The sequence below is a fragment of the Eulemur rufifrons genome, chromosome 5, assembly GCF_041146395.1.
Source record: "Eulemur rufifrons isolate Redbay chromosome 5, OSU_ERuf_1, whole genome shotgun sequence".
Lineage (NCBI taxonomy): Eukaryota > Metazoa > Chordata > Mammalia > Primates > Lemuridae > Eulemur > Eulemur rufifrons.
The window spans coordinates 13,052,999-13,076,450 of record NC_090987.1 but is presented as its reverse complement, the minus strand read 5'-3'; the positions used below and the strand labels follow the sequence as shown (position 1 = coordinate 13,076,450).

Here is a 23,452-nt window from a genome sequence, read left to right as displayed (position 1 = left end):
CTATTCAATTGATCTATAGTCTTATACCAGCACTACACTATTTTGATTACTGTTGCTTTGTAGTAAGTTTTGAAATCACGCAGTGTAAGTCCTCTTTATTCTTTTTCAACATTGTTTTTGGCTGTTCTAGCTGCCTTGAAATTCCATATGGATTTTAGAATCAGGTTGTTAATTTGTACAAGGAAGTCAGCTGGGATCCTGATAGGGATCATGTGGAATCTGTAGATCAGTTGGGAACTATTGCTCTCTTAACAATGTCAAGTCTTCTGATCTGTGCACATGGAATGTTGGTCTATTTATTTAGATCTTTCATTTCTTTCAACAATGTTTATAGTTTTCAGAGTATAAGTTTCACACTTTCAAAAACTTTACTTCTAAGTATTTTATTCTTTTTGGTGGTGCTGGGGATAGAATTATTCCCTAATTTCATTTTTGGATTGTGCATTACAAATATATAGAACTACAGTTGATTTGTGCATATTGGTCTTATATCCTGCAGCCTTGGACTCATTTATTAGTCTAAAGTTCAATGCCTTGAAATGAAAAATCACATGGTGGTCCAGAAAAATGAAGAGTGCACTGGTGTCACTTGAACAAAGAGTGAAGAGGGAAAGAGGGTAGAGGGGGGACACCAGATATAAGCCTGGAAAGATGGGTGGCGTCAGATTCAGAAGAAGCTCATATGCCATACTCAGGAGCTTGGTTTTTGTCCCATAGGCCATAAGGAATTGTTTTTAAGCAGAGGAATTGTTTGAGACATCTAATTCTGGCTATAGTGAAAGATAGATGGAAAGGATTGAGGGACAAGGATACTAATATGGAGGTTGTGTCTTTATAACTCCAGAGCTTAGCAGAGAGAGAGAGAGAGAGAGAGATAAGTCAATGAACGTTTTTAAATGAATCATTGAAGAAATAACCATAAAATGGGCCCATACATAACAGAAGTACTGCATACCATGGGAGGCCACTGACATGAGTAAGAGATGAACTGGGAAACTGGCAGGGAGAGGAAAGACAGGGCATGCAAATTTAAGGGACATTCTGAAGTAAAATCAATGGGGCTATGTACTTAATTGCATACAGGGGTTGAAGGAAAGAATGAATAAATTAGGCTTAGGTTTGACTAACAGTGACCTCTAAAATTAGATCTAAAAACAGAGAGTCTAGGTAGCAGTCCAGAGCTAGTATGTAAGGGACCTAGGTTCCTTCTATTCTGCTTCTCAACATCCTCAACACATGGTTTTATGATATGGCCCAAGATGGCTGCTCCAGTGCCTGTGTCACACCTGCATCATATTCAACAGGTTGCAGGACAGAAGCAAGAGAAGGGTTTTCCCTTACATAACATTGGTCATTACTTAATCACATCTACTGTGATTAAAGGCAGGCTGGGAGATGTGTTTGTTCTGGGCATCCAACTGGTCAGCTAAAATTTGGAAGAGCTGGCACAGTGACACATGCCTCTAATCCCAGCTGCTCAGAAGGCTGAGGCTGGAGCATCACTTGAGTCCAGGAATTTGAGCCCAGACTGGGCAACAAGGCAAGACCCCATTTCTGGAGGAAAAAAATAAAATAAAATTTGGAAAATGTATGGCTAAGAAATAAGGTAGAAAGGAAATTGGGATATAATTCACCTCTACGGGGTCAAGAATTCTCAAAAAAAAAAAAAAGAAAGAAAGAAAGAAAGAAAAACGAATGACTCTCTTCATATCTGTTGGGTGGATATGAATGCAGAAAGAGGGAGGAGGGCTTAGGGAGCTTTCAGGAGGCCACAGAGTAAAGAATAATAAGATTTGATGTGAACACATGCATTTTGGGGTGCCCTGCCGGATGCTGAGGTGGAGGACACCCATAGGCATTTGGAAATACAGGTACAGTTGGGTTCTTCCCCTCCTTAGGCCATGCTCCTTGAGTGCAGAGACTGTCCTTTGTTTATCATTTCAGGCCCACCATGTTTTGTAAAGGTCTCCAGATTGGATAAACATAGAAAGAAATTAAGGTTGGGGGTGGGGGGACCTAGGGACCAATTTTTTAAAAAAATACCAAAGGGAAGGCTATAGCACCCAGCCACTGTTCAGATTGGAAAAAGCATTTCACAGACAATTTTGGACAGGAAGGCATCCTGTATACAATTCACTCAGAACCCACTAACAAATTAATAAATACACATATCGAGTACAGAGCAGAGGAAAGGGGTGCTAAAATGAGCTATTATATTTTAGGTGTCTAAGGCGAGGTGATGAGGGAAGAGAGGAGATCTCAGAGGTTTATCGCTGCAGTGAGGCTTGTTGAAGGTGCCCTGCTTAAGGTCACGCGACCAGGCAATGCCACAGCCACGGCTAGACTATAGCTCTCCCAACTCCCAGGCTGAGGAGCCACCTCTGCATGTCCCATTAGGCAGCCGGCCTGCTCAAGGGGTTGTGGGAACCCGGTAGTCTCCACGTCCTCCGGGCTGTGTGAGTTGCCGCCAAGGATCTACATGATTTAATCCAGTTTTACGAAAGGGGTTTTACAGTGAGTAATTAAGGCGCGGTAAAGGAATTAATCATTAATGAGTCATTAACTCTGCCCACTATGGTTTAGTTAACAAGCTGAGACCAGATTATTAGAGCTGGTCCTCAACAAAAGGGACGTCATGGCCACCGAGCGCACAGTCGGCCTGCGGAAGGGTCCGGTGCGCCCCCCTAGCGCTGCGGGGCCTCACCTTTCCCGGGCGGGTTAGAACGCACCTGAGCAGGAGGAAATGCTGGCTTTTAATTACGTACTATTATCTTCCTTGAAAGTCCCTGCCTGCCTCTTGGAGGCTTGGATTTCTCATAATATAATAAGATTCTGTTGGTGAAGCCGGGCGTGGTGGCTCACGCCTGTAATCCCAGCACTTTGGAGGCCCAGGGGGAAGATCGCCGGAGTCCAAGCGTTGGGGGCTGCAGTGAGCTATGATCACATCAGTGCACTCTAACCCAGGCAACACAGACTCTGTCTCAACAAATAAAATAAAATAAAAATCTATAAAATCTATTGGTGAAAAAGAGCCCTTAGAATAGAGCTGGAGAAGCGGACTGAGAGGCAGGGAGTGGGGTTAGGGGTCTGTGGTGGGAGGTGGCGCTGGGGCGGGGAAGGATGGGGAGAGCATCACATCAAATGTTAAAGCCGCCAAGGCTCCCGGGTCCGCACCTCGGATGTCCTTACTGTACGCTGCCCGCGGGAAGAACGAGGGCTCGAGAGAAGCTCAGTCGGGGGCCCCCCGACCCCCGCCTCCTGCTGGTAGGCTCGGTAGGTCTCCCTAGAGACTTTCGATTTACCCATGAATTTGACCGACAGAGGGAGGGATTGGCACTCCCTCTGCCCGCTTGCCATACTCTAGATTAACTGGTGGGGGGCCCGCAGGGATTGACTTCCCAAGTTTGACGTTTCCCACCGCCCCGAACATTAAATACATGTTTAAGATAAATAAATACAGCAGAGTGGTCCCAGTTCAGTTGCTGACCACTGGTCGAAGCCTGCCCCTCCCGAGGGGTCTCTCCCAGTCCCCTCATTCTATCCCACCCACACCAGCCCCAATCGTCCTCCTGGTCACCGCAGGTGGGAGCTCGGGCTCGCGGGGAATAGACCGGGCTCAGAAAGCGGGAAACCCACGAGGGATGGACCGGCCCAGGGCCGCAGCGCGGAACCCCGGGACACGCAGCGAGGGGGCCTCCGCGGTGCTGCCGCAGCTGTCTGGACCCTGTGACTCTGGAGACAGGCACAGGGAGAGACTAGGCCCGCAGTCCCCGGCATCCACGCGGGAGAGAAACTGGGCAGCGGGTATAGCCGACAGAAGCCGGGAGCCGAGCCCCGCAGTGTGGACACGCTGCCCTCGCGCGCGGAAAGAGATTCTTCCAGAAAGAGAAAAAAGGAAAAACTTAAAACACCCCAACCACGGTAGAGGGGGCTGATGGTGGCCAGGGTAGCACGGGAGGTGCGCTCCCCGTGGGCTCTGGCGCTCTGGATCAGCGGAGTGTCCAGGCGGCTCACACGGCAGGCAGCGCCCCCGCACCCCAGCACCCCCGCCCGCGCCTGCCTGACTCCGCCCGCCTCTCCGCGAGGTCCCCACGGACGCGTCCTTTCCCGCCCCGCCCACGCGATCAGAGAGCCCCGCCCAGGCCCCGCCTACCCGGGTCCCAAGAGCCGGAGAGGATCAGATCTACAGATCCGCCTGCTTGGCTCCGAAAGCCGGCCGGAGCAGACGTCACCTGGGGGGTGGGGGCAGGGAGGAAGGGTCTCCTAGGCCTCCCTCTTAGATTGACTGGAGCTAAGTCGGCCGGAATCAAGGTCTGCCTCGATGTAGGCCTCTCTGCTTGGAACACCACGGTCCCTTTCCTTTCCAAACCTCGTAAGAGCCAAGTGGTTTCTTGTTTCCCTTTGGTGGACATTGCTGGCGTTGCCTGAATCAAACCTCAGCTTCATTATGGAAGATTCAAGAACGATTGAAAGTGACTCTTGGAAAAGTGATGCAGCCTTACCTTTTCCTCGGGGTCCCTGCAAGACTCAAACGCGCCTTAAACCGAGGCAGCAGTCTAGTTTTCCGGACCCCGTGCCCCACCTTGGCTTGCGCCTCTGCAAAGTGTTTTCTGTAGCCATGAGCTTGAGCAGCGGCCCCAGGTGTTTCAGGGTCTTCTGAGACTTAATGATCTTTATCACAAGACGCTTTCACCTCCAGCCCCAGTTAAGTCCTGAATCCCAGCCCCACCTGCGCCCCTACTCCCGTACAGCTGCCTGTGGGGGAGGGGAAGGAGGATCTCTGGGGCTGGGGCTGTGTCCGGACCTCCCCAAGAGGCCCAGGGCAGCTAGTACCCACCCTTCAGGATCTCAGTTACCAATATAGCCTAATGAGCTGTTCTTTGGGGTTGAAATAGGGAGCACTTACTCAGCAAGGTTCCCTGAACATGCACTATTACGGTGAAACTGACTGGCACTTGTGGTTATTTCAGCTCCAACACTTAGAATAAGTATAAACTGGGGCAACCTCTCTTTCCTGTTTTTCCATTTATAAAATGGGGCTAATTGTATCTTCCTGGTGGAGTTGTTGTCGGGCTTAACTGAGTCAATAGATGTAAAACCTTAGAAGAGTGCTGGTACATAGCAAGCCTTCAATGATCATTAGCTATTAGTATTTTTATGATCATTTTCCAAGGACTTGCTTTTGAAACTTGGGTGTGGCTCACTCTGTTGGTGCCTAGAGAGATGGTTTAGAAGAACACCCATTCTCAGACTCAACTAAATAGTAGAAGAGGAAGGGAGAGTGTCAGGAAAACTGCATAAGGAAAGAAGAATAGAAAAACAATAGAGAGGAGACAAAAATGAATAATCGTGGCAATGATCTAAGGGAAGTGAAGAAGATTCTGATGGTTCAGGATGGTGACAAGCAGGAGGGCAGAGCAAGAGTGGTACTCACTCCAGGCCAGTGAAGCTGGGAGTTCCCCGAATAAATCATCCCTATTAAAACAAGGGCTTTAAAGGATGAAATGGAAAGTAGGCCAAATGGAAAGAAATGTACATAAACATTGGTCCAGTGTTTGCTTATTTTTTTTCTGGCCAGGAGGTAATATCACTGGGGCTACTCCATTCAGTTCTGAACGGAGACATCCTTGCGAGGGAAGGTGCAGATGTTACTCCCTACCTCTTGGGGAAAATAACCTATTTAGTAAATTCTCACTGACCAGACTTACTGTGTGCAAAGAACCAGATGGAAGGCTAGAGGTACACAGCCTTGGTTGAAGCCATAGCCTCTTAGGACCCGCGGGGCCAGGACTGGGTCCTGCCATGACTTCCTGTACCCCCAGCCCTGGATAAGTCGTGCTTTACTCAGGTAGGTTTCCGGAGAGCAGCCCGGGAATGTTTCACAGAGGAACCGTGATTACAATGCGTATTGTCTCATGCCAGGTCGTTGATAGTTTACACAAAGCCTTTACAGATTGTCTTACTCCGTTTTTCCACCTTGGATCAAAGTAGGGTTCATTTCGATGAGGAAAGGGGACTGAGGAGCTTCACTAATATGCTAAGGACCGACAGACAGTAGTGGCTGACGCTAAGGCTCTGGGCGCATAGGAAGCCCCCCTCTCCGCCCCAGGACCCGTGCGGCTGGAATCCAGGTTGTGCTCAGCTTCCAGGGTCAGCGGTGAGCACCGCGGCCGCTCAGGCGCGGGTCCTGGATTCTCCTTCACCCCGGACTCCGCGAGACCCCGCGAGCTTCTTGAAGCCGTCAGAGGCTTCGGGATCTTCCTCGCCCTAGAACCGGCATCAAAGAACTGACAATACTGTCCACGACGCGCGGGCGAGGATGGGCCGCGCACAGCCCTCCAGGGCACTCTCCCCGAGCCGGGCCGCTAGCCCGACGCGCGCTGAACAACTCTGGGTTGGGGGTGCGGAGTGAATTGGGGAGGCGCGCGAGAGGGAGGGAGAGAGACTTGAAGCTAAAGAAAAGAGTGTCTCAGTTGTTGTAGGACTAATGTCATCAGCCCTGGGTGGCAGGGACTGGCACCGAGTCCTTGGGCCGCCGCGGGCTGGAAAGAGGGGAGCGGGGACACTCCGCTCTCACCCTGCGGAAGGTGGTGTGGCTGCTTCCCACTGGGGTCAGTACTTCAAAATATCAACCCCCACTGGACTACAGGGTACCGGAACTGGGAAGGCGCCAGCAGCGGAGCCTTAGGCCCCACACATCCCGGATCCCCCACACGCGCTGGTCTAGGGGCTGCAGCGTCCAGCGTGGGGACGATTCTCTGCCGCAGCAAAGTGTCCCCAGAATTTGCACGAGGGAGCCCCGAGTTTGCTCAGTCCTCCGCTTTTCCTGAGCCACCCAGTCTATCACCGCACCCTCCTCCCGCGCCCTCACATTCACTTCCCGCTCCCCGTCCTAGACGCCGCTTAAACAGGGTCAAAAACAAAACAAGCAAATCTTTAATTCTCCTTTCAAATACTTTGAAACTACTTATACAAAAGTTCCTCAAATTCTATTTTTCTGCCTCTCCTTCTGCCTTGTTATTTCCAAGCCGCCTGGGAATGGTCAAGTTCAGGATCTTTGGCCCCTCTGGCCCCAGCGTCCGCGGGGATGGGAGCGGCGCGGCCAGCGGGGCCGGGAAGCCGCTTTCCGGCCAGCTGTGGGGCTGGGGGCCAGGAAGAGCGTGGGGTGGCCAGGGGCTTCCGCAGGCCTGAGGGTTGGCCTTCCCCCTCGTGTGACAGGAGCAGATGCACGTCCCTGACGGAAGCCTGGCTGTGGCTTGCAGCCGGGACGGGAAAAGAGTGGCTGCGTGGGGGGCCCCCGGGAGAGAGGGTGAGGTTACGACGCGCGCGGCTCGGTCGGCTCCCAAGAGGTTCCCCAGCGCCCCTAGAGGGCCTGCCACGGCTTCCCGATGGCCTGGATGTGCTCCTTGGCTTTCAGACGCAGCGCCGCGATGCTGCTATTGCGCGGGTCCGCCTCGTCCAGCGGGAACTTGTCCCCGAAGCCGGGCCCGCATGGGTAGGCGGGCGGCGGCGGCCCGAGAGGCTGCAGGCCGGGGCCCAGCGGCGGGGAGTTCAGGAAGGGCGGCGGCGGCGGCGTGTAGCTGGCCGGCAGGCTCTGCGCCGGCGGCCCGAAGCCCGGCAGGCTCTGCAGCGCGGTGGCGCCCCCGCCCGGCAGCGGCGGCCCGAGCCACGACTCCAGCGGCAGCGCACCCCCAGCCGGCCCGCCGCCACTGCCCGGGCCAGCCCCGAGGGGCGCCAGAGTCGTCGAGGGTGGGGAGCAGCTGAAGGAAAGGAGGGGCGAGTCCTGTAGCTTCATGGAGGACACTTCCAGCTTCTCCTGCCGCCGCCACTTGGCCCGTCGGTTCTGGAACCAAACCTGCAGGAGGGAGCAGAACCGCCGTCGGGCAGCAGCGGGAGGCTTCGGCAATGTCACCGTCCCTGCTTCAGTGCAGCCCGCCTAGCTTGACTCCTCCGCCCCCAAATAAAATTGCAGCTTGACATCCCTACCCACAAATAAAACTTAGGCTCGACTATTCTGCACTTACCGAGGAGGGGCTGCCAATCTTCCATCCCTAAAGTCTTTTCCATCCTGTTTTTCCTTTTTGTCTCTTCCCTCCTTTTTTCTTGCCTCCCCTGAATCTCTTTGTCCCATCCTAGTCCTCCGTGCATTCTCACCCTTTTCTCTGTTTATCTCACCCTTGGCTGTGGTTGTATCTGTTTCCAACTCCTGGTACAGAGCAGGTGCTCAGAAAAAAAAAGTGAATTTAAGTCTGCAATCGGACCGTAGGACTTTGCAACCAGATCTGACCAAATCTCTGTGACCTGCTAGTTGGCAGCCCTTCTGACACTCAGTTTAGACTTTGCTTCCTGTCTGCCTGGTACAGCTCTTGATGGCTGGTTTGGGTCTCAGACTTTATGTGCTTTACCTAGCCTTTATCTCTATTATAAACAGAGGTATAAATAAATACTATTAAGTAGAGTAACTTGCAGACTTGGATGTTAAAATACAGCTATTTACATGGATTACTGGTTATGATAGCTAAGTAGAGCAAGTGGGTTTATTTCATCCCAAGCATATTGGATTGCTGCTTTAATAAGATTTTTATTTAGTTGATATCTGTTTAGTATTTCCAATATTTCTTATAAATGACCTTCAAAGATTACAAATGTTCAAGTTTATTGGATCTACTTTTACTTTACGGAGTTAGTTTTGACATTATCCTAGGATGTTAGCTCAATGACAAGTTTTTTTTCTTCTTCTTTACATATAGAAAGTCCTTGCCAAGAGTGAAGTCTGATTTCTTCCAATGAACCCTCATTATTGATTTGATAAAAGCACCAGAAAGGGTGTGATTAATGTTTCACCACTAAGTACCACCCTCACAAGCAGAACAGAGAGAACCAATTTAGTTTGGTGGAGAATACAAAGGAACTTTGGTGACACTGGTGGCATTAGTGCTATATTATGAAGGGAAGTGGGGAAAACAGCTGCAAACTCAGAGGGGAGAAAGCAGTTTGAGTCAATAATGGAGGCAGGCCAGGAGGAGGGCTCCTAGGGAAAACAGCATCCTAGCACCTGAGCAGAGCAGGGCAAGTGTGCGAGGGGCCAGAATTTGGGAGAAAAAGAGAAACAAGGAAAATGTAAGCACCCCTGTCCCTTCACATGATATGTTCATCTGCGTATCAAAGGCCCAGGGTCTCCCATAAATATTAGATATTTGCCAACAACAGAGAAAAGAGCAACACTGGCGTGGGAAGGGCTCTGGTCCTACTGCCTCCTGGGCTTCCCTGGCCGTCCTACTCCAACTGTGTGCTCCCTCTCCCCATCAGCTGTAGCCCTCAGATCCAGTATCCAGTGTCACGGACCCAAGGATTGGGATAGTCTGCTATTACAGGGCTCTCCTGCTGCCCTCAACATGGGAGGAGACCCTGCCTCACACCCCCCATCATCTGATTACATCATATCATGTGTTAAGAACAGCCATATGCTGGGTGCTCTGCTGGCCCTGTGGTCACAGAGAAGTCACAGACACTGTTCTCAAGAACCTCACAACTTAGAGGAGAAGCCAAAGCCCCTGAACAAATAAAGAGGGTGGGTTCAGTACGAAGGGTGTCTGCTTTGCCTGGACTCTGTAGGGCACTGGGAGGCTTTACCTCTCCTCTTTCTTTATCTTTCTCTTGTATTCTTTCCCTCTCCCTACTGCACCTTTCCTCCCTTGAATGCAGGTGCTAAAATTTCCACACCTTCAATGAAATCATTGCAGCTTTATTGCCCCAAATTAGGAGAAACTGAACTGACCTTGCTAGTTCCTGAGTCAAATTAGGCAACTGTTTTTCAAAACCGTAACTCTTACTTGTTACTTTCAACCACGAAACTAGACAGAAAAGATAAAAGGCAGGAGCTTGTCCCCTTTTACTTTTAAGACATGCCTAAAAGCCCCCAAACACCTGAGTATCCTCATTTTCTGGAAATCTAATCTATTACACACACACACAAATCCCATCTTAGTTCCACTGCCTTTCACATGCAGTGAAATTTGTTCCCAGTGTCTCTCTTTCAGGCCTCTGTAAACTCTCCCAATTTGGAAATCCTCCCAGATTTTTCACAGATGACTAGCAAATATTTAAGGCTTTCAAATATTTTAATGATCAGGGATTAAAGATAATTCAGCTCTAATTAAAGCGAAAACCCCTTTACGATAAAAAGAAAAGGCCTCTGCAGCGCGAAGTTTGGTTGGATGTGCCCCAGAGGAGGAAAAGTCAGTCTCTTAAACAAATCCCCCGAAAGTTTCAACTGCGAGGTACCCGGGCCCCTCACAAGGAGACAGGGTTTTCCTCTTGAACACAGTGCATGCAGCTAGTGACGGGGGTGGCATTTGGGGCGGCCCCAATCCGGTTACCCCCAGCCGCTGCCTACGTTCCCTTTCCACTCAGCACCCTCCCCCAAGCCCCATCCTGGCCCCATCTTAGGAACTGTCACCCTGTTCATCTTGCAAGCCATTCCCAATTCCGCGTTTTAGTTTAGAAGAGGGAGACCCCCACCCCCAAAGGGTAGATAAAACTGTATACTGGAACAAACTGCCTGAGGGGTGGTGCATGGGGGACATCGAAGATCTGTGAGGCTCCTTTGCGGCTCTGAGCCTGTCAAGTGGAGGAAGTACCATAAGAAATGCGTGGACGCCCGGGAATTCCGGGGAGCATTGGCTGCAGTTTGGGCCTCAGTCCCTCCGGCTCCCCGTCCCTCAGGCGGGCGCTTTACCTGGACCCGGACCTCCGGTAGATTGACCTTGCCCGCCAGCTCCTCGCGGCTGTACACGTCGGGGTAGTGAGACTTCTCGAACGCGCGCTCCAGCTCGTGCAGCTGGTACGTGGTGAAAGTCGTGCGGTTCCGCCGGTGCTTTTTCTTGGGCTGCTCCTCCTCCGACAGCTTCGCGTCCGCGGTGGCTGGCCCAACCGGCAGCCCTGGGCTCGGCCGTGCTTCCCCGGGCTCCTTGGGGCAGTAGGGGCGAGGGGCTGGGGCGACAAGGCCCGGGAGGGTCAGAGACACTCCCCGCAGCATCCTCTGGCCTAATCCGCCTTCGCGTGGGCGCTGGCCAGCGTGCTCCGAGGTGGCTCGGGGTGGGGGGCGGAGGCGGGTAGGGGGTGAGGGCTGCGATGGGTCCCTAAGTTTTTTCTAAACGCAAGTTGGAAGCTCCCGCCGTAGACAGCTCCCAAACCCACGCCCAAGTGCCTTAAGAAAAGTTAAGCAAGGGGCGCTCTCTTGCAGAGCTCCTAAACTTGGGCGCCCAGAAGGCCGGGCAGCAGCCCAGTGCGCACTCACCTTCGTACTCCGGGGCGGGCGCCGGGGCTGGCGGCGGAGAGGGCTCGGCCCCTCCACCGGGCGCCTTGGGGCAGGCAGGCCGCGCGCCCAGCCTCCTATCCCGCTCCTTCGCGCCCCGGGCGCCCGGCTCCGCCGGAAAGGTGCCTAGGATCCCGTCGTCCTTGGTGAACCCCAGGATGGCTTCGATGCTGTGCAGCCGCGAGGTGCTCCCGCCCGGGCTGCGGAGCATGTGGCCGGCGAGCGAGAAGCTCCCGTCGGCCATGGCGGGCGCGCAGCCCGGCAGGTGCATGGGGAGCGCCGGGAGGCGGGAGGACGCTTTGGAGAACGAGAGAAGAGGCTTAAAGTGGGCTCTTTCCGAGTGCGGCCGTGCACCCGACGGGGCCCGACCCTAGGTCAAGCTCGCAGGCGACGCCTGACCGGGCTGCGCACGCTGGAGGTGGGCGAGCGCTCCGCTGGCGCTCGCGGCCGTCCGGGTCCCTGGAGGAGTTGGCGGTTCGGACTCGGGTGGCGGGGGCTCGGGGCGCTAAAGGCGGGGAGCCCGCTCGTCCCCGGCTCCTCCCCTCTCGCGGAGGACCCAGCCCTGCTCTGAGCCCCTCCCCCCGCAGAGGGGCGGGGTCTTTCTCCGGCCAGCCTTGGGGTCCTCGCCCTGCCACCCCAGGGCGGCACTCGGAACATTCTCCTCCCACTTCTTGATCCGTTTTAACCACTACCAGCACGCTTTAGGGACCCGCGCTGGGATGTTTGACAGACCCGGGACCTCGATCGGCGCCCCCTACCCTCAGTGCTGCCTCACTGGGGTCGACGCTTTAGGGCTCACCTCTCCCCTTGGGCTTGCCTCCCCCACTCGCGCTTATCCCTAACTCGGACTCGCCTGCCTCCCGGCGCTCACCTCCGGCCACGGGCTCTTTCCCCACTGCCCGCACACACACCCCGCCGGCTCTCGGCTCACCTTCCCCGCTGGGGTGCCCCCTGGCCTGGCGCCCCTGGAAGCGCTCAGATCCAGCGGAAGGCTCCCCAGCTCTAGGGCGTTGGAAGTCAGTCCTCGCTCCTCCCAGTTTGAATTTTCCCCTCTCTTCCAGCCCCCCCCCCCCCCCCCCGCCCCCGGCACTCCGCTCTCGCCTCTGTGGTCTGAAGTTCCAGACGTCGCGTTTAGTTTGTCGGTATATACCTGTTTTAACGACTCCTCTTGTCCCCTCCTACTTGAGGGCAGCCTCCCTCACTCCAGTGTCCGCCCCTGAAGGCGAGGGGACATTTGTGCCCGCAGGTCCGGTGACCTCCAGTGCCTGATCGCCCTGCAGGAGGCTGGGATGCCCCGAGTCGGACCCGCTGCTCAAGCCCCGCAGGAGACCCGCGTGGAGTTCCTGTCTCCGTGTCACTGTCCTGGGAAGGACAGGGTCCTTTACTGATGTGCCGCTGCGCCTCGCTCCCCACCCCGGCACTTCTCCAGGCGGCGGCGAAGACCCACAGCTGACGACTGGGGACTGACCTTCGCCCGGGGAGGAAGCCTCGCGCTTCCCGGAGGGTTACAAGAGTAATCCGCCTGCGTTTCTTTCCCTTTGGGGCCCCTGGAGGCTTCCGTGGCCCAGAGCGAGTCACAGGCTTGTGGAAAGATGATTCGTGAGAGTGAGTGTGTTTCACGTCCCGCAGTGCTGATGACAAGGGGACTGTGGACACTGCACCCCTCAAATCCGAGCCAAGACCCGCGGCGGACGCCCAGTCCTCACTGAACTGTTAGCCAGGAACGTGAATTAAAACACTTTCCTAAGAGCCTGAGGACCTAGAGGACCACATTCCTAAAATTTCAGTGGCGCTCTGATCTCCACGGCAGCGGCGTCTTTATCTCCACCTTTCGTTTCTTGCGTTCGCATTCAGACGGGCGTTCGCTGCGTCCCCTCCGAAGGCCCAGAGCTGTGGAGGGGGACGTCGTGGGCGTCAGACAACAAAGGGAGCTTAACGTCCAGTCTGGGAGACAAGTCGAGGGAATAAACAAGGGAAAACACACATCCTTGGATTTTCCACCTTTAAATTGGTGCTAGAAGGACATTGACAAAGGACAAGTGAATACATTAAGGGTGGTTATATGGTTAATCCTCCGTGATGGAGGGGTTCATTACACTTTTAATAAAATTATGAAAAGATAAACTGAAATAGTAAGCACGTGAGTTTGCAATAGAGATTGAACTGATTCAAGTCAGAAATTATTTTTGATTTTAAGAAAAAGCTAAATTAATGAAAAGTAATAGCACTTCATAGTTTTCAGAATCCCTTCACATTCTTCATATCGTCTGATTCTAACAACCCTGTGAGGTGATCAGCACAGATATATTGGTCCCCATTTTACAGAAGAGGAAACTGAGGCTCAGAGTGGTACAGCTATTGAGTGGAGGGGTCAGAGCTAGAACTCAGATCAGCTGACAAGTTGCCCAGTGTTTTCTGCCTGCAGCTCATTGGTAATTTTATTGTGGAGTGTGATCTTTTTTAAAAGAATCAAAGCACATCTTAGCTCGCAGTCTGGCTGTAATCCTTCCCTGAGACTGAATCGTGCATCTAAGGGGCTGAGGTCGAGGCAGTTTAGCTCCCTGAAGAAATGAAGTCAGAGCCTGCAGAGAGTGGCCTTTGGGCCTTGGCGTCCAGGGTGACTGAAGCCCTCAGGTGGTTCCCGACAGACCAGGAGAAGCTGCTTCCAGCCCCTCCTCTGGCTTTCTAGGCTGTCAAAGGCACTGCCTCCAAAAAACAGCCTGGTGGTACCCCAAGTTCTGTTGGGCCAATTGCATACACCAGGTGGCTGAGGTGCAGGGGTGTTGGTAACCAGAGGGCAGCTGTAGGGATAATTAATTGGTATGTGTTGTTTCCCCTCTGACTGAGAATGCTTTTTATGTTAACTTCCCTAATATTAAATTGATCTCTATAATCACCGCCAAACAAAGATTGGCAGCATTTTCTTAAGCTCCTGCCCACACACTGTTAAGGGGTTTATGGCCTTGTTTTCCAAAGTTAATTCCCTCTGGGACTGCCCAGGTCCTCCTAATAGGTCCAGGTGAGGTTAGCTTTTATTTACTGTTTATTTCAGAAACTCGGGAGAAAAGCAGAAAAGACTTCAACAGCCACTGGTGAGGGCCCGGGGGAAACAGGGCAAAGCAGGACAAGGGGAGGTTGGGGCTTCCTTTGTGCAGGACATAAAGAGCTAGTCAGGACTATTGTGGGCACGGAGGAGGGTACTCCAAGCAATCAGCTGGGGGGCATTGTTAGGGGCTAATCTACATGTGTATTTCCCAAGAACTCGATTAGGGAAGATGAATGGACTCGGCCATGTCCCTAATTCTTCTAGCAAGAAGCTGCATTTTTCCAGCAGTTATGGCCCTTGCATAACAGCCCTGCTTCAGCAATAGCAAGGAGCCTGGCTTCTGAACCCCACCTCTGTTTAATTCATTAATTCATTGGATGGATCAAAGAAAACTCCCTCCTCCCACCCCCCACCTGCAGGCTGACCTTAGACTCAGCTAAAGCCCTACTAAACTTGGAATGGTTCAGAGAAACACATTTCCAGAAGTGAGGAAGTTGTACAGCTCCTTTATCTTGGATGCACGCAGGAGGTCTCATTCCTGGAAGCTTTCTAGATGAACTGTTTCACTTCCAACACTCTCAAGAGAAATGGACAACTATAGAGTGGGTCCCTGAGCATTAGCTGGGGAAAGGAGGGGATCCCAGTGACTTAAGGCCATTTGGCCACAGCCTCTAGTAATTTCACCTCTCTGCAGTGATTTATGTTTGGGTGAAAAATGTCTATTGACGGGCCTATAGGAAATCACTTCATAAAGTGTATAAAATCAACTTGATTGTTGGCATGAAGGTTATCCCCTTAGCAGGTATATTTTAATCCTGGAACAACTCCACCTGTGGCATATCATACTTGAGGACCAGGTCCTCCCACACTAGCTGATACATGTGCAAGGAAGGCAATTTATCTTTAGTTTTAGCCAGAACAAAACACAACTTATATAATCATTACACATACACACACACAAATACACACACAGTGACGTTCAAATTCAACTGTCAAGAGTTAAGGATATACATGCTAAGAGCTATTATTTATTGAATACTACCTAAATGCTAGCAGGTATATGCCATATTCTTTTGAGTACTTTACATGAATTATCTAATTTAGTTCATATGATAACCGTATGAGGTAGACATTATTATTATCCCCACTTTACAAATGAGGAAACTGAGACACAGAGAGGTTAAGCCACTTGTCCAAGGTCACATAGCTGATTTCAGGTGGAGCCAGGATTTGAACCCAGGTGTTTTATTCAGGAATGCATCCATCTAACCACCACGTGTGTTCCATTATGGTGTGTGTATACACATATGCACTGTTGATTCTCCAGAGGCTATAAGAGAACTAGCAGACAAATTAAAGCAAGAAAATTTAGGAGTCAAAGATAACAGGAACAATATAGTTCAGAGTGATGTGGCAGTGGGAAAGGTATGATGGATAGCTTATAATTTATTAACTCAGTTAAAATGATGACTGATCTACTTACAAAATAAATAAAGTACACCATTCAACTTTCCTAGGCTGTCTCATAAAGTTTAGGGAATTCTTCCTGTTCCCAGAGTTCCAAATCACTCTCAGTAGTTCATGAACAATATATTTTTAAACATCTAAAATACATGTTTAAGTGTCCACCCATGATGCTATGAATTCTCCCCTATATTGCATTATGTATTACATGTCATGAGCAAGTTGCTGACAATAGTTGCAAAAAAAAAAAAAAAAAATCAGTAGCTAAGCTCTCGCTTTAATACTGAAATGTGTTGTCCAGAGACAAAATGCTTGTTCATCTCTCCCTATCAAATTTTCCTAATTTGTGAAATACTTTCCTACTTGAAGCACCATGGAAGGTATATCAGAAAAGTGTTCTTAGAGGTGTTTATAAGAAACCCCATTTTTACAAGTAGGCAACTAATAAGGACTATCTTTGGCCACTTTCATAAATATATGACCTTGGCATGGAGGATAAATACACTTCCTATATATCAGTTGACTACTCAATGTGACAGTCTGAGTATTCTCTAGTATTTTCAAACTAAATTGAAACAAATGTTAATATAAGGATACTGTAATGAATAATAACCCCATCTCATAATTGTGACTAAAATACCATAAACCAATGAAGAGCTGGGCTTCATTTAGGCATTTCTGGCTCAGTTGAGAGCTCTCTCAGATGAGCATGTTGGAAGCAAACATCGCATCTCATCACAAGACGAAACGAAGGGCAGTTGGGAGCTGTTGTTTCCCAGCAATAATACCCTGTTTGAAAGGCTTCCTTTTATGTAAGAATAGAGACCACAGCTCTCTGCCCACCATTCAGCAATTAGCAAGAAGTCTGTCCTCCTTTGGCAGTCTCGTTGGTTCCCAATTACGATATTTTTGGAAACAATAACACTTCACACTAGTCTCCCATTTAGTCTCCTGTGATTTCAGAGGGTCATATGTTGAAGATTTAGAAGGGGAACCTTGGTGATTATCTGTTCTATTCCCTCATTTCCGGCCCCCACTTTTACTTGTTAGATGTGAAAATGTGTGGGCCCAGGGAAACTAAGTGATTTGCCCAAGGGGAGACAGAGTGTTTGTATCAGGGCTTGGACTAGAGGCCAGGCCCGGACTCCCAGGCTGTCCATGGGGCATTCTGGCTTTACCACCACCATGCTGAGCTCTTAGGCTCATACACTCAGATGTCCCATGCTTGTAGTTAGAGCGAGTGTGCCCAAATTCTGGAGGAATGTATTTGTTGTACAAACACAATGAAGTTAGTCCCCCATCATTTACCAACCCAAATATCTTGGTCCTGAGCTTGCTTTTACAACTGATAAAAGTCCAAGTAGCCTCTATGTAAGAGAAAAAATTCCCTGGGCAATAGATTTTTGGGGAGTTTTGGCAAATGAAGGATATTCCTATCCATTGGTGTGCTATTAATAGAAGCAGCTCCCATTGGCTTGTGAGAGCCATTGGTTAGCATCTCTTCCCAGCTCTGAGTTCAGTGTTTCACATCAGCAGCTTGAAATCAGTCATGGTGGGAGTACTTTCACAACAGAAATTAGCAAACACTAAAATTCAGCGCATCTTCCTCTCCACTAATTGTTTCTAAACATTTACTAGCACACCATTCCTCCTACCTTATTAAAGAATGAATACATCTGAAGGTAATTGTTTTTATTATTATTATTATTATTAAAATTAAGCTGGGCATGGTGGCTCACACCTGTAATCCCAGCACTTTGGGAGGCCAAGGCGGGAGGATTGCTTGAGGTCAGGAATTCGAGACCAGCTTGAGCAAGAGCAAGACCCTGTCTCTACAAAAAATAGAAAAATTAGCTGGGCATGGTGGTGCATGCCTGTAGTTCGAGCTACTTGGGAGGCTGAGGCAGGAGGATCGTTTGAGCCCATGAGCTTGAGGTTACAGTGAGCTATGATGGCACCACTGTACTCTAGTGAGAGCGACAAAGCAATACCTGTCTCAAAAAAAAAAAAAAAATCTAAAGAAAAACATGATCTATGGAGTAAGATAAGTCCACTTTTTTGCTAAAAAATGGAAATTTACATCATTGTCTCAGAATATGTAAATAAAAGAGGGAAACTTGGATTACTACCAAAGAAATGAATTTTTTTTGAGTTGTTAGGAGCAAAGCTATATTAAGATAATTCCTCTTTACTTGTTTTCTAATTAAACTAATTGAATTCAGAGTGTCTGGGGGAAGCACTAAAGACATTTATCTTGAGGGGATGATGGTCTTGAAGCTCACCAATCCTCTTAGAGCGCTAAGAACACAAAGCCCTGGAGGACCATTTGCAGCAGCCTCAGCCCAACCCCCACCGGCGTTTAGTGAGCTCCAGTATTCTTCTCTTCTCCTCTTCTTGAAAGGAGAGTTATTAGGGAGTCTATTCCATTCAAAAGCATGTATTGATCACCTGCACGCACCCAGCAAGGCAGTGTTCTATTCTACTAAAAATCCTTTGGCTTCCAGTTGTCCACAACCTCTGGTTTTCTTTCTAGCTCCTTCTCAGTGTCCTCCCTCGTGTCCTTGACCTCTCAAAGCTGGACCGCCCAGCCCAGTCCTGGTCCTGCTTCCTGTCTGTGCCCACTGCCTTGATGCCTCTTCTGCCTCACACGATCAACCGCCTGCCTGTAAGACATCTCCGCTTGCACAAGCACCTCCAGTTTGACATGCTGGGAACAGAACTTCTCCAGAGAATTTCCCTCCTGAACCTGTTCCACCTTCATTTTCCTCATATCTATAAAGGGCTATTTCATCCTTCGTGTTTCTCAGGCCAAAAACCCATACATTTCTCTTTCTCTCATCCAGCCTGTCGGAAAATCTAGTTGGCTCCAGTCTCCAAATATGCACAGATTCTGATGACTTTTCACCACCCCGGCCACCATTATGTCTCTACAGGGTGACTTGTTCCCCTTTGGTCTCTTCTCATTTGAAACACAGTAGACCATGTTAACCATGGTGATAACCCTTGCCCAAGCCTTTGCCGTGGCCCCCGTTTCCCTGAAGTCCTTTCGGTTGCTCTCAAGGCCCTTCAAGATCTGGTTACCCCCGACCTCGCCTCATCCTGCTCTCTTTCTTGCTTGATCAGTTTAAGCCACAAGGCGCTTCTTGCTGCTCCTGGAACATACCTCAGGGGCTATGCACTGGCTGCTTTTTCTGCCTGGAATGCACTTCCCCCAGGTTTTTGCATGGCTAACCACCTCACCTCCTTTCAAGCCTTTGTTCAAGTGTTGCCTTTGTAGGGACCAAGGCCCTTGGCCTACCTAAAGGTTCACTGAAAATCACTGACATAAGGCAGATTAATAAAAGGTATACAAATTTATTTAACGTGTATACACGAGAGCCTTCAGAATGAAGCCCAAACATACAGGGGAAAGTGTCCATTTTTATGCTTGGGTTCAACAGCTAGGCCTGTCTGTCTAGATTCTTCTTGGCCTTTGTGAGCATGCATTCCTTCCTTCTGGGTGTGGGGCAGGACCCTCGCTAGAATGGGGGTCTTATGACTTACAGTCAGACAAGGTAGGTCAGATAATTTCTTTATGGCCAGTTTTTACATAGAATAATTTTAGGTTTTATGGCTGGCTTTCGGGGAAAAGGGGGTTCTGGCTTTTATGACCTGCCTTGGGGAAGAGGGATTCCAGTTTCTGTGACTAGCCTCAGGGGAGAATGGAACTGAAAGGCAGGAAGACAGGAGAAGTCAGAGAAGAACTTTTGCTCCTGAGGCCTTCATTTTGGGGGACTATTTTCTGAGCCTCACACCTCTCAGTGAGGTCTACCCTGATGACCCCATTAACAACTGCACCCGGCCCTACCTGCTCAGAGTCCAGATTGCTTTTCTTTACTCTCTGCCTTAAAAAAAAAAATAGTACTTATCACTTTCTAACATGCTATACTATTTATTCATTTCTTGGATTTGTTGTTTATTGTCTTAATCCTCTACTCCCACTAGACTGTAAGCTCCATAAGAGCAGAGATTTTTGTCTATTTCATTTTTTGTTTTGTTCCATGCATATAAGCCAGAACAGAAGGGCTCTCATTCCTCTGGTGGCCAAGAGTGTTGGTGGCTGACTGCTCTCTGCAGAGTCCCTTCCAGGAATTGCCCTGAGTTGAAGAGTTGTCCCATCCATGGTCACCTCTTCTCCTGTGGTGGCCCATATCCAATGACTGGTCATTGCAGAAGGACAAGAGCCTGGCTATATTCCCTTGATTCGGGACTCTGCAGGGCCATTCCAGCTCCAGAGCTCCTTGAGATGGGCTGAGGCCTCTGTTGTGACTGCATCATAGCTCAGCTTCTCCCTCTGCTCAACCCTGCTTCCTTCTCTCCCGATAATAAGCCTCCTCCACAGAAGCTGAGAATCAAAATTTGTTTCCTGGGGAGTCTGATCTATGACAACTTCTCTTTCAATCCTTTGTTAAGTAAAAGAGAAAGCCATTCTGTTAATGGTCAGTTTGTAACGCTTTACTAAACATCTTTTTTTAACAAAGAGTGGGGGCTCAGACTCAGCCATCAGCCTGCAACGATAACCTGCTAGAGTTGAAAGAAGATTGTTTTGTGCCCATCATATTCAGGTTTAGAGTTACCATTTCATCAGGACATACGGGTTTTCCATTTATCCTAAAAGTCAAATACATTTAATTTAGAAAACAGATTTGATTCAAAGGGGAATATTAACTGTTCTAGAAGACTTACCCCTTTCCTACTTCCTAAACCTCCTCTTTTAACACCTCTGACCACTCTACCATCCTCCCCAACTTGCTCACTGAGCTGCAGCCACATTGGCCTTTTTTCCCCTCTTGAAATCCCCCAAGCTCCTTCCTGCCTCAGGACCTTTGCACTTACTATTCTCTCTGCCTGAAATGCCCTCCCTCACATATTCACATGACCTTTCTTGTCATTTTATTTTTTCCAGAGCACCTACTACTCTCCAAACCTACCTTCTTTGTTAGTCATCTGTTTGTTTACTGCCTGTCTCCCTCATTAGAATCTAAGCTACATGAGAATGGGGACCTTATCTGCTGGATCCCCAGCACCGAGAACATGTGTTACACAGAGTGGTGGCTGATTCAATGAATAACTACAAGGAACTCTTATTTTGCACATGAGGAAACAGCTAAGTAACTTGTCCAATTTCGCACAGCCATTAATTGGCACGAGGATACATTTTTTCATATTCTTATACTCAGACATCTGGAGTTTTTCTAAAATATTAATTATTTCCCATGTGTTTGGAAAATGTCAGAAATGTCAAACTGCTTTGCTTCCCTTCCCAAGTAGTCCGCAGAAATCATTTGATCACTTTCAAAAGGGATTTCAGTCCACTCCAGTCTTGTTAGCATCAGCGTTGGCTGGGGCTTCCTCCACTGCCTTTGAAGTGCGCGTTCATTACACAAGGAGGCAGGGGTTCCCATGCAGCCCATTGCGGTCTTGCACAGAGCCCACACCGTCTTAGGGAATGTCGTTCTTTTTCCAAAGTGGCTCCTGCAACTCTACTGTGGACGATTAGCTTCGGTATACTTTTACGGTTTACTGTGATTTTATGAACATTTGTTTGTTGATTTTTATTGTGCTTTTTCTTCTGACTCCTTAAGCTCTAAAAATGGTGACCCTGTAAGTCCTGACGAATTGAATTAGCCTCTGTTAGCCACCAGATACCTTCAACAGGGTTTTCAAGATGCTCCCCAGAACTGTCTTCATTCACAGGTCAGGAGCTTACCATGCTTACTGCAGGGTGTGTGCATTGTTAAGTTCAATGAATGAGCTTTAAAGAAATACAACTTGAAGATCTTTAAGGGTTTCTGAAATGAGTTAAGAAAATAAGCAAACATCATTTTGTACATATATGTTATCTTTCTATAGTTCCAGAAATTAGACACCATCTAAGAATGATGTCTTTAGTTTATAGATGAAACTGTGAAAATATATGTAATAGTTTTCCAAGAATAGCAGCACTTTAGAGTTGGGTAAAGAAGCTAAACTTTGGAACATGTAAGTTTATTATGCTCGTCTTTCTACTTTTGGTTAGGTTTGAAATTTTTCCATAATAAAAACTTTTTTTAAAAGGCACAAAAATACAAGATTTCTAAATTTGAATTTAATTTGTATGATTTCAAATTTATGAGTACATTCTCCAAGCATAAGTTTTGTGGTTCTCAAAACTGCTCTTTCTAATGTAGAAAAAAACCTAAAAATGGTTCAGTAATTCTACTTTCTGCACTTTCTGGGTATAGACCCAAAATAATTGAAAGAAAGGACTTGAGCAGATATTTGTACATCCGTGTTCACAGCGGCATTATTCTCAATAGCTACAAGCAAACCAAGTGTCTATCAATGGACAAATGGATAAGCAAAACATGTCATGTACATACAGCAGAGTATTATCTGTCCTTAATAAGGAAGGAAATTCCGACACATGCTACAAAACATAAACTTTGAAGACATTATGGTAAGTGAAATAAGCCAGGTACAAAAGGACAAATACTGTATGATTCCACTCATATGAGGTACTTTTAGAGTAGTCAAATTCATAGAGGCAGAAAATACAATGGTAGCTGCCAGGGATTGGGCGCGAAGGAGTAGTGGAGAGTTTAATGGGTACAGAGTTTCAGTTTGGGAAACCAAAAAAGTTCTTGAGATGGATGATGATGATGGTTTCACAACAATATGACTATATTTAATGCCACTGAAGCGTACACTTAAAACAAATGGTTAAAATGGTAGATTTTATGTTGTGTATATTTTGCCACAATTAAAAAATAGTAACAGAACTTCTTAAAAGGCAAAAATTAGAAAAACCGAAAAACCTAGGGAGAGTCTGAGTTCCACTGCAGTGAGTCTTCAAAGTCTGTTTACATTCTTTTTCTTTCTTTCTTCTTCTTCTTCCTTTTTTTTTTTTTTAGACAGAGTCTTACTCTTTTGCCCTGAGTAGAGTGCCATGACATCAGCCTAGCTCACAGCAACCTCAAACTCCTGGGCTCAAGCAATCCTTCCGCCTCAGCCTCCCAAGTAGCTGGGACTATAGTACACACCACGAAGCCTGGCTAATTTTTCTATTTTTAGTAGAGATGGGATCTTGCTTTTGTTCAGGCTGGTCTCGAACTCCTGAGCTCAAGCGATCCTCCCACCTCTGCCTCCCAGAGTGCTAGGTTTACGGGTGTGAGCCACCGCGCCCATCCTTCCTTCCTCCCTTTCTCTCTCTTTTTTTTTTTTTTTTTGTTACATTATGGCCTTGGGGAAGGAATTTCTTGTTGTGGTTTTCTGGGGATTTATGTTGTGATTGTATGGGAATACATTTTATATCTCTAACGTCTTCAGGGAGACATTTGGATGTAACGCCTGGTGATAGTGATTCTGATCAAAGCGTGGATTGGCCATGGATGTGAATAGGAGGGACACAGGAGCCTCCAGTAGCCCCATGTCCATGCCAGTGGAGCATCTGGGTTTAGCATGCACTGCATCTGAAAGTCCACACAAAGCACTCTTCTTGACTTGAACACTTGGGAGCACTAATCTTTTAAAACACTACAAGGATAACAGGATATATATTCTCCCTCCAGAATTCCTTTCATTACACAATATACTTATCTCATTTT

At 48.7% G+C, this 23,452-nt stretch overlaps 1 protein-coding gene across 1 annotated transcript; it reads right to left on the bottom strand.

Moving 5' to 3' along the window:
- Nucleotides 1–6,718: 6,718 nt before the first annotated feature.
- On the bottom strand, nt 6,719–11,838 carry RAX (retina and anterior neural fold homeobox). Its single transcript, XM_069467938.1, has 3 exons — nt 11,300–11,838; nt 10,739–10,992; nt 6,719–7,855 (listed from the first exon to the last, which is right to left on the bottom strand). The coding sequence occupies exons 1-3, from the start codon at nt 11,586–11,588 to the stop codon at nt 7,364–7,366; spliced, it is 1,035 nt and encodes a 344-aa protein (XP_069324039.1). The 5' UTR covers nt 11,589–11,838; the 3' UTR covers nt 6,719–7,363.
- Between the last annotated feature and the right edge of the window lie 11,614 nt (nt 11,839–23,452).